The sequence below is a fragment of the Mandrillus leucophaeus genome, unplaced genomic scaffold, assembly GCF_000951045.1.
Source record: "Mandrillus leucophaeus isolate KB7577 unplaced genomic scaffold, Mleu.le_1.0 Scaffold756, whole genome shotgun sequence".
Classification (NCBI taxonomy): domain Eukaryota; kingdom Metazoa; phylum Chordata; class Mammalia; order Primates; family Cercopithecidae; genus Mandrillus; species Mandrillus leucophaeus.
This window is the reverse complement of record NW_012108208.1, coordinates 661,034-672,462: the sequence shown is the minus strand read 5'-3', so window position 1 is coordinate 672,462 and position 11,429 is coordinate 661,034. Positions and strand designations below refer to the sequence as shown.

General features: G+C 37.7%; 1 protein-coding gene across 1 annotated transcript in view; it reads left to right on the top strand.

Annotated features, from left to right (window-relative positions):
• The window catches only part of GSTCD (glutathione S-transferase, C-terminal domain containing), a 142,935-nt gene extending 136,698 nt beyond the window's left edge, over nucleotides 1-6,237 (top strand). Inside the window, exons 11-12 of the mRNA XM_011966321.1 lie at nucleotides 2,512-2,581; nucleotides 5,925-6,237. Of these exons, the coding sequence (XP_011821711.1) occupies nucleotides 2,512-2,581; nucleotides 5,925-6,061 (207 nt within the window). The 3' untranslated portion in view covers nucleotides 6,062-6,237. The remainder of the gene's footprint in view (nucleotides 1-2,511; nucleotides 2,582-5,924) is intronic.
• The last annotated feature ends 5,192 nt before the right edge of the window (nucleotides 6,238-11,429 follow it).

Below are 11,429 nucleotides of genomic sequence, written 5' to 3'. Positions count from 1 at the left end.
GAGGGAAGAGGAGAGGAGAGGATAGGAAGAGGAGAGGAGAGGAGAGGGAAGAGGAGAGGAGAGGATAGGAAGAGGAGAGGAGAGGACAGGGAAGAGGAGAGGAGAGGGAAGAGGAGAGGAGAGGGAAGAGGAGAGGAAAAGAAAGGAAAAGGAAAGAAAAGAAAAAAGAACTTGGGAAAACAAAAACTAGACCCCTGTTTCTAATCCCTCCTTGAGTGATACTAGTTAAACCAAACAATGAGAGGATGTATGGAAAAAATCAAGGGTGGTGAAGAGATAGGCTGCTAATGGTCTCCTGACTAGAAAAGAATATAAAATTTCTACAGTAGGGACGGGGCACACAGTCTTTCAGAAAGCAGAAACTCTCCAGTACACCAGTCATAACCTTTATCTACTCTTTCTCCAACACCCCCAAAAGCTGCTTGGCCTTTTGAAGGCCTCAGAACTTTGTGCCAAAGTACCTTGAGACTCACTTAGGAAGTGTTTTTCTTTATAGTTCAATTTAGACAGCAACCTTTACTGAGTACCTACCATGTGCCTTGCCCTTTCAGAACTTGATTTTGACCAAAGAGAACATACACACAATTCCAATAAAATATAGTGAGACTTATCAGTACAAGAGAACTGAATCTTATCTGAGATTGCGATTGCCTTGACATTACCGTTATATAAAATGAATCTTAATTTACAAACACCATGAGGACAAAGTGCACACTGTTTCTTCAAGTCATGTAATTCTGAATTATGCTTCTCTCCCTTCATTGATGCCTGTTAGTTTGTGGGGAGTTAAAGTTATTAATTGAAACCATTTTATTAGTTTCTCACCCATTGTCATGAAATTTTATAGTTAGCATTAATTTTTTTTTAAAGCATACAAGTTGAGACAAAGATATCCCTTTTAAAAAACCAACATTGCCACAGTCATTTCACTTATTAAAAATGGAGGGTTCAAATTTAATGTACAGAATACTAAAGGAACAAATGATGAATCTGAGTTTAACCTGTTTGCTAAGCTGACAGGTGAGATTATGTACACACTTAGAAACAACAGCTGTTCTGAATGAACAGTTGTCGTGGAATCATTGCTTCATTTCGACTCTGCCTAATCACTCACTTTTGGCTACATGCAGATTTAAGAGTACTGTGCAAAATCATCAACTGATTTTAAAGCCTTCTTTTCTTTTTCATTAATGCACTCTTTCCTAAGATTGTTAAGCAGAAGTAATAATCAGGTGCTTACCTCAGGCTGTCTTTACAGTTTGTCTTAAAGCAGAAAGGGATACACTTCTGCAGCCTTTTGGAGTGAGAGAAAGAGATTCAGGCTTCTCTCCTCTAAAAGGACTGTGAGTAAAGGGAAGAGTCAGGACAAGTCAAGAACTCCCTACCACCCTGCTGGATATCCCAGAAAACTACAGAAACCACACAGAGATCTGCATTGCTTCCTTTTCCTCTGATAGAATGAAAAGCCACTTAGCAGGCCAGGCGCAGTGCCTCATGCCTGTAATCCCAGCATTTTGGGAGGCCAAGGTGGGCAGATCACAAGGTCAGGAGTTCGAAACCAGCCTGGCCAATATGGTGAAACCCTGTCTCTACTAAAAAAAAAAAAAAAGTAAATAGAAAAATTAGCCAGCATGGTGGCGTGCACCTATAGTGCCAGCTACTCAGGAGGTTGGGGCAGGAGAATTGCTTGAATCCAGGAGATGGAGGTTGCATTGAGCCAAGATTGCAGCACTGCACTCAAGCCTGGGCAACAGAGCAAAACTCCATCTCAAAAAAAAAAAAAAAAGAAAAGAAAAGAAAAGCCACTGCCTGGAACCACATTCCAGAGTTGCAAATAAATTTTATAAAAGAAAAATATAAGTGAATTTTTGGTCTTTTAATTTAACACATTATAATAGCAAAATGTAACTATATTTTTATATTTCAGCTAAAAGCAACTGGGCAAAATGACCCTGAGAATTTTCTGTGCCTCTACTCTTAAGAACTAAATCTGGGCCGGCTGGGCATGGTGGCTCACGCCTGTTAATTACAGGACTTTGGAAGGCCAAGGCGGGCGGATCACCTGAGGCCAGGAGTTCGAGACCAGCCTGGCCAACATGGTGAAACCCCGTCTCTACTAAAAAAGAAAAATAATAATAATACAAAAAATTAGCCGGATGTGGTGCCATGTGCCTATAGTCCCAACTACACGGAGGCTGAGGCATGAGAACCACTGGGAGTCTGGTAGGCAAAGGTTGCAGTGAGCTGAGATCACACCACTGCACTCCAGCCTGGGCGACGGTGAGACTGTCTCAAAACAAAACAAAAAAATACAGTATACTTGAAGGGAAGAAATTATTAAGTAGCATCTTCTGAAAGTTTACTTTTTTCAAAAATACTATTTGTGCAGTACTTTATTCAATTAAACAATGTTGAACTCCAGAAAAATGAGTTAGTTTTTTTGGTGGTTGTTTTTATAACTTTGAAGCAGAAGATAAAAATAAACCCACATTCTATTGCTTTTTCTTTTAGGAACACATGATTCTGTGCAGATTTGCAGACCAGACAGCTGTCCAGCTCCCACCCCAACGAAGGCTCATAGGTATGTGTTTTCACAGAGCAGCTGTTGAGTGTATTATGCACAATATGACTGGGAATGATTGGACCAAGTCTATATGGGAAAAATTTAGCAACATGAAGTCTATTTTTCAATGAGAAACTAAATATGTTCTTCCCCCCAAAACTGAATTCATATTGAAAACGGTATTGTAACTATAACATTTTATCCTATTTTGGTTAACTTTAATACTTTTAAATGTATTTTGAATGTTTGTACATTGAGTAGAATTCTTACATTAAATCTCTTATTGTTATGAACAAACTGCAAGATCTATCAAAAGCCATGAAAGAAAATAATAAAGATTAAAAAGTCAACTATATACACCAAAATTGATGCATTATAAAATGTATACACAGGGATGATAATGTTTTCTTTCTCAGGAAAAAGGATACTTGTGTATCATTTATCATAGACCAATTTGTTTGACAATATTAAACATTACCTAAATTGGAAGACCACAGAAACATTTCAAGTTTAATAAGTAATTGATTTATTGAAGACTTCATTTTAGAAAAAGAAATCACATTTAAAAGAATAATAGCAGTTAATAGTTATACATTTAAGCACTGAGATAAATGTTCTCGCCTGTTATCTCAGTAAATTCTTACAAATATACATATGGGGTAGTACTATTATTTACATTTTAATGATAAGAAAACTGAGACAAAAGCTTGCCTGGGGTCCTTCATCTGGTAGATGATGGAGCTATACTATGAACCCAAATTATTTGATTCTGGACATGAAGTTCTTGTCTACTTTAGTTACTACTTCCCAGCATACTGGTGTCACATCAGGGTTTAAGATAAGTGGGTTCAGCCAAAACTAATCTTAAAATTATTCAGAGAAGCCCAACATTGGACACCATTATATTTTTTCTCTAAATTTCCAGTGTAGCCCCTTTTCCTCCATGATATACTAGAAGACAGATTGTTGTTTCTTTGGCTGAGCACCATATGCAGCTGTTAGCTTACATTCAGAGACCAAGTTGTATGAGAAATAGTTATCTTTAAACTCTAAAATCAAAGGCAGCATAGCAAGATGCTCACACTTGGTGACCTGAGACCTGAGACTGAAGGAGTAAGTGATTCCTTCTCTTTCTCACTGTCTGCAGCATAAACATTTGGAAAGAACTCATTCTCTCCTGCCTGCAACCTCTGTCTTTCAATGCCTTTCCTTCTTGCTCCTCCTTTTCCCATCTCCAACACTTTGAATTAATCGAACATACATTTGAGAATTAATCGAACATACATTTGATGAGACTCCATTCACTAGACCCATGTCTTAGTCTGTTTTGCACTGCTATAACACAGTACCATAGACTGGGTAATTTAGAATGAACAGATTTTTATTTGACTCACATTTCTGGAGGCTAGGAAATCCAAGATCAAGGGGTTGGCATCTGGTGAGGGTCTTCTTCCTGCATCATAACATGATGAAAGGCATCACATGGCGAGAGAGAGAGAGCAAGAGAAGGCTGAACTTGTCCTTTTATAAGGAGCTCACACTCTAGATAATGAACCCACTACCATGATAATGGTATTAATTCATTCACTTCACCCTCTTGGCCTAATCACCTCACATTAGGCCCCACTTCCTAACACTATTGCATTGGGGATTCAATTTCCAACACATGCTTTCCAGAGAATACATTCAAATGATAGCAATCCAATGAAGACATATTAGTGTGGTGGATGGATGGGTACGTGGTAGATGTGTGTCTTAGGTATCAAACTAAAGGGGAGTAGCTGGCAGGGAAGTTGCTAGAGTGGCGGGGGGCAGGGGCTTTTGGCAATGGGAAGAACAGGGGGAATCACATTGAGAGAAAGCTGTCACGTCTACATCTCTGCTTTACACAGGCCATTCCTGTGTTCTGCAAACATTTTTAGGAAACTCCCCAGGCCCACAAAGGTAGACTACCAGCAGCTAAATTTCAGTTGTAGAGACACTTCAACATGTGAAAACATGAAATTCTTCTACATAATGGAAAAGGAAAAATTAACTGGACTGGGATCAAAGCCAAGGGTAAATGAGCTGCAATGTAAACCCCGGGTGGGTACTTAAGGAATGTAGAGCATCCCATTCTGACAGAGAGTGTTTCATTTTAAACTAAAAAGTAGATGGGAGAAACATTTACAGATGTCTTAAAGGAAAGACAATATTTTAAGGGAAAAAAAGGAATGTCAGCCATAAGGCTGTTAATGAAGAAGCGATGATTTTGCCTAAATGGAATTCTAGACATCCCTTTTTATATCATTTCTAACACAGTTTATTCTTTGTGGGATGGGCCCTTTTAAGGAAAATGTACAAAATAAACATTTTAAATGTGAGTCTCTCATTGCTAATTCTTACCTACTGATTTCACCTTCCACTGTTTTTTTCTGTGAGGATTCTGTTGTTCACAGAACTTTCCTATTTTGGTGATCTGTCTTCATTTCTGAAGTTGTTTAATTTATCAGTTTCCACTATCATTCAGTGTTGACGCATTATTGTAATTGTTTAGGAAAAATCGAATGAAATTCTGCATAGTCCGTGATCTTTTTCCAGGAGGATGAAGAAGTTTATATATTGAATTTAGAGCAATTGAAAGTATAAAAGTAAATCATGGCTTTGAATATATTCAGCCCCAAATCATTTTTCCCAAGCTACTTTTAAAGTTTGTGTTTGCCAAAGGAAAACAAATTAACTGCTTTTCTTGCCAGTCAGGTTTCCTCTTTTGTCTTCCAAAGATTGTAAAGGAAATACAATACCACTATTTTATAGAGGTACAGGAGCTCGGAAAATTAAGAGTATACTACACTCAACATTACATTTCCACCTGAAATAAAAGGCATGTAATTGAGAATTTTCTCAAATATTTTTCATTTCTCACTTCTTTATAGCCCTAAAAAACTTCAGCTGGAAAAGCTAACACCCCTTAATCAGCATGTTATTTTAAATATTCTTAAAGGCACATTTTTTCCCCACAACTTTACAGATAATGTAGTTTTACAGGGAAAGCAGAGAAAAGGTCTTTAATTGTATTTTTAACCAAAGTAGGAAATACAGTCTGAGGCTCTAATTTGAGATTTGCTTATAAATACATTTGAAAAGGTTAACATTCTTTAAATTATTAGCAGAGGCAAATATATGAAGTGCCATGTTTTTGTCACCATCGTCTTTCCACACTGATCAAGAATTAAATTGAAAGAAACTAAACAAGACTTAAGGGTACAAAGCATGCTCCATAGTACCTGCAGATTTTGTCACTATATAAGTTCCCTGAAACAAGCTGAAATTGTCCTGCTAGTGAAAGGGGGTCTCATGATACCATTTGACTGTATTTCAGGAAAACAGTGCATGTGCTTGGTGGATCTCGATCGAGCAAGAGCTGCAGAAGAATGTGGCTACTCCGTTCAAGTGATATCCATGGAGCCAGAGAGCTGCTCTCCCAAAAATAACATGATTGTGGGAGTCCCCATTTAAAATGAGACATTCACATTTGATATTTTGCCATCCGTCTTCACGTTGGATGCCCGGTGGCATTCAGGAGGTTCTTGGCATAACTAGGAAACAGCATTAGCCATCTTGAACCTATTGTGCTCAGGAAGGAAAGCAATACGAAAATCTTGGAAGAAAGGCTCCCTGCAAAGCATCACAAATGCTCTTACAATGTATGATTAAAGGACTGCTGGTTTTCATAGTGAGAATCCCCTGAAGTCTCGGCTGCCAAAAGAATAATACCAGTGGAGGTTCCATCACAGGAATAACAATTTCCTTCTCACTTCACAAGCTCTTCTGATCTTGCCAATGTGATGTTTAATTCAAAACAGCGCACTTACAGCCTTTATTTTATACTTACTTAAATATTCACATGGGGACTGAAAGTAGACTCAGTAGAGTTTTTTTAAATATATTTTTAACAATTGTACTTTTTCTATCACTTTAAAAAAATCTAGTCAGGTAATTATAGTTATTTTTAAGCTGGGGTTAGTTGAACTTGTATAGCATTTAATATACTCCTTTTAAATATATTTCTGCCAGGCATGGTGGCTCATGCCTATAATCCCAGCACTTTGAGAGGCCAAGGTAGGAGGATCATTTGAGCCCGGGATATCGAGACCAGCCTGTGCTACAAAAAAATCAAAAAAATGAGGTGGGAGGATCACTTGAGCCCAGGAGGTCACGGCTGCAATGAGCCATGATAGCACCATGGCACTCCTGCCTGGGTGACAAAGCGAGAGCCAGACTCCCAATGAATGAATGAATGAATTTCCCATAAATTACCAGATGAGACCATCACTGGTTCAAATTATTAATAATTGCAATAAATTTCCTATTATGGGAATGTGGAATTTGAGGGTCCAGTATTTTCAGGACCTTGGCCTAGATTCTTTTCAATTCAAAGATGAGTTGCAAAAGACATAATGTTTTGCCTATGGAAGTAAATCATCTAGAAGAAAAAGATTAAAGAATTAGTTAAGCTTTTTTTTTTTTTTTTTTTTTTTTTTGTGAGACAAAGTTTCGCTCTTGTTGCGCAGGCTGGAGTGCAATGGCACGATCTTGGCTCACTACAACCTCTGCATTCTCCTGCCTCAGCCTCCCCAGTAGCTGAGATTATAGGCACCCGCCACCATGCCCGGCTAATTTTTTTTGTAATTTCAGTAGAGATCGGGTTTCTCCATGTTGGCCAGACTGGTCTCAAACTCCCAACCTCACGTGATCTACCCGCCTCGACCTCCCAAAGTGCTGGGATTACAGGCGTGAGCCCCCGCAGCTGGCCAAGTTCTTTATGTAATACTACAATGTGTTGTCACAGAATTTGTTACTCAGATATCAATCATTTTTATTGGTATATTTCTGGGTAAAACTTATTAGTGGTGTGAGGAGTGCAGAATATGGAAGCTTATTTGAATAGTTCTCTTTAAATTCTTTTTCTGCTAGCCAACATTTTAAAAGACAAATGATGCATCCTCTCTCAATGCTGCTAATTCTTTAACTTTTACATGTCTCAGTTTATTCCATATGAGATTTATTTTAATGTTTTCAACCCCTGTATAATATGTATCATGAGGAGAAAGCACTTTCATTGATCATCACTATGGATTAAAATATAGGAATATTTTACAGGGCAGTATGGGTTGGGGTGGGAGACATATTGGAATTGTGTTTTCTGGGATAAAATTTTTAAAAAGAATTAACCATTAGCCCTGAGTATTTTTAGTCATTTGTGCCTACAGATAACAACATGCTCTCTTATTCTGGACTTTCTTCTTTTAATTGAGGTTTAATTTATATACAATACAATAACAGATTTTTAAGTATTCATTTGAGATGTTTTGACAACTGTATATACACCTGCAACCATCACTGAAATCAGATATAGAATATTCCCATTAAATATTGTCAAGTAAACACATTGAGAATATTTTTTCAAGTCTGTGGCTTACCTACTTATTTTCGTAATGAATGTTTTAATTGTGATGAAGATTTAATTTACCCTTTTACTTTAATGATTAATATTTTCTGTGTCTTTTCTAATAAATTTTACCAACTCTGACGTTATAAAGATTTCTCCTAAGATTTTCTTTGTAGGAACTTTATGGTCCTAGCTTATTACATTTAGGTCTACGATCGATCTCAAATCAAACTCACATATAAAGGTAGGTAGGTTTTGAGGAATATATAGTTGTTTCAACATCATTAAATAAAAATCCCTTCCTCTCTTCATTGAACCGCCTTGGCACTTCAGTTGAAACTCAGTTGATCTGTATGTATGGTTCTATTTCTGAATTCTCTAATCTTCCATTCATCTGTTTGTTTTGATTGCTGTAGCTTTATAGTAAATCTGGAAATCAGGTAGTTTGTCTCCCAATTTTATTTTTCATTCTCTAGATTATTTTGGCTGTTCTGGATCCACTGTATCCACAGATAAATCATAGAATTGGCTTATCAATTTCTTTTTTAAATTTTACCAAAAAAGCTTGTTGGGATTTTTGGTATTGCCTGTTCTCTTCAGATTAACTTGAGGAAAATTAATGTCTTAACAAGACTGAATCTTAAAATCTATGAAGATATCTTTGCATGTGTTTAGTTCTCCTTTAATTACTCAGAAATATTTTGTAATTTTCTGTGTAGAGGATTTATTTCATTTATTATGATTTTATTTTTTTGATGTTATTACCCTGAGCTTTTTATATGGTGTTCCCCGTACTTAGAATAACCTCCTTTTACCCCTCCCACTAGCTTAATGTCATTCATCCTTCCGCTCTGAGACTTGACCTCCCTGGAATTAGGTATCTGTTATAAAATGTCTACCATCCAGACTAGTCTTCTCAGTCCTCCCGAGGTGACTCAAGGTACATCCCACCCCCACCACCAAAAACAGAAAGCCTATCTGATAAGTATGGAGAAGAAAAATGAAAGGGGAGTCGGGCGTGGTAGCTCGTGCCTATAATCTCATCAATTTGGGATGCTGAGGCAGGTGGATCACTTGAGGTCAGGAGTTTGAGACTAGTCTGACTAACATCGTGAAACCCTGTCTCTACTAAAAATACAAAAATAAGCCTGGTGGTGGTTGCATATGCCTGTAATCCCAGCTACTAGGGAGGCTAAGGCAGGAGAATCGCTTAAACCTGGGAGGCGGAAGTTGTGGTGAGCTGAGATTGTGCCACTGCACTCCAATCTGGGTGACAGAGTGAGACCCTGTCTCAGAAAAATTGAAAGGGGACCCCATTGCTCTCCCACCCTTGTTCTTGGCGTGGCATTCTCCTGTTGTGATGGCTGTGGTTAGTAAGAGATACGGATATTGTGATTGCTCTTCAGGCATTGTTTTTCTATGTAAATCCTTGCCAATGTTTCTTCCCAGCCAGAATTAGAAGAGTTGGATGCAGGGAGCAGGAAGATTGTTGCAATGATAAAAGCCCAACAAGTGACCTGATCTTACCCTCGCCTTTTTCCATCAAAAGTCAGGCTACTGCTCACTGATCTATCTCTCCCAAGGCTGTAATAATATTAGAAACCACAGCTCATCTTTCATTGACTTTTGAGCCTGACTCAGAAACAGAGGTATAATTATTAATGGCTAAACTACTTTATCTTATCTTAGGAGACACATTTCAGTCATATTAGATATCAAAACATTTTCAGGGCACATATGCAAGATAATATGTAAATAACACTAATTAAACATTTAGTTTCATTCTACAGATTTTGGCTACAGGATTTGCCCATTCCATGCTTCAAGAAAATTGCTATTAATAGAGCTTTCACATACTGAAACCTGTTTTTCTACTGACTTTCATGATGAAAATATTTTTTCATCATGAAAAAATGTTTCTGTAAAGAGATGTTTCTGTAAAGTGATATGAAATTATAATAAAGTGATAATTTTTAAATGACAATTTTTTTAAAGAATACAAAAGTAGTTTGGAATTTTTTAATACACTTTTTTTCTTTTTGAGACAGGGTCTCACTCTGTCACCCAGGTGAACATGGCTCACTGCAGCCTCCACCTCCCTGAGCTCAAGCAATCCTCCCACCTCAGCCTCCAGAGCAGCAGGGACTACAGGCACATGCCACCATGTCCAGCTAATTTTTGTATTTTTTTGTAGAGATGATGTTTCATTATGTTGCCCAGGCTGGTTTCAAACACCTGGGCTCAAGCAGTCCTCCCACCTCAGCCTCTCAATGTGCTGGGATTACAGGTGTGAGCCACTGTAACTGGCCAAATACACATTTTTAATTACAAAGAAATACATATTTGTTGTAGAAAAGGTGTGGCTAAACAAAAAGAAGAAAATTCTTAAATTCACGATGTTAATACTTTGTTGTATGCCTCCTAGACTTTTTCTAATAGACAACACACATACATATACACACACATTTGTTTTTATTCATTTTTCATTTTATAGAGATAGGAGTCTCACCATGTTGCCCACACTGGTCTTGAACTCCTGGGCTCAGGCAATCCTCCCACCTTGGCCTCCCAAAGTGCTGGGATTACAAGCATTAGCCACCTCACCTGGCCCACTCAGATTTATTTAACCAACATTCACACAGTACTTAATATTTGCTGGGCACTATTCTAAACCCTTTACAAATAACTCATTTAGTCTTTTATTAAGTCACTTTTTCCCCGTAATGACCCTATGAGCTAGACATCATTAAAAATCCTATTTTGCAGGAACTGAGGCTAAGTTTACACAAGAAATGCAGACCTGAATTTGAACTCAGCCAGTAATTGGTAGAACTAATATTCAAATTCAGGCTATTTAGCCATCTGATCAGTATTGGCTGGGATAAACTATGATAACAAAATCTCTATGTCTTTACCCAAGAAGGATGTATTTTTCACTCATACCACATATCTGTCCAAATTGCTATGACTACTTTACATTATCATCATACCATGACTTAGCCTGACTAGTTAGCCTCTGCTAGGAACATAACTGGTCTCCTGGCAAGGGAAAAATTGGCATGGCAAACTACCAGCTAGTTATTGGAGATTCAGCTCAGATGTGATACACATTACTTTCCTTATTTTGTTGGCTAAAGTGAGTTATATAGTGCCTCCTGATATTAATGGGGTGGGAATATATAGCTTTATATAATAATATGACATGCCACCCACAATGTAGTTGAAGGAAGAAAGGGAAGGAGAGGATGAGGGGAAAGATAAAAGTAAAAGACCATCACATATTCCAGTTTGGAAATAGAGTTCTTACATGCCATTGACTTGGTGTAGGGCATTCTCTCTAATCCGTCAAAGAGAAGGAAGGCATGTGCTACAGGCATTTCCAGCTATGGTTGTCCCCACCTTATCAGCAGAAGATATGTTCCAAGACCTCTAATA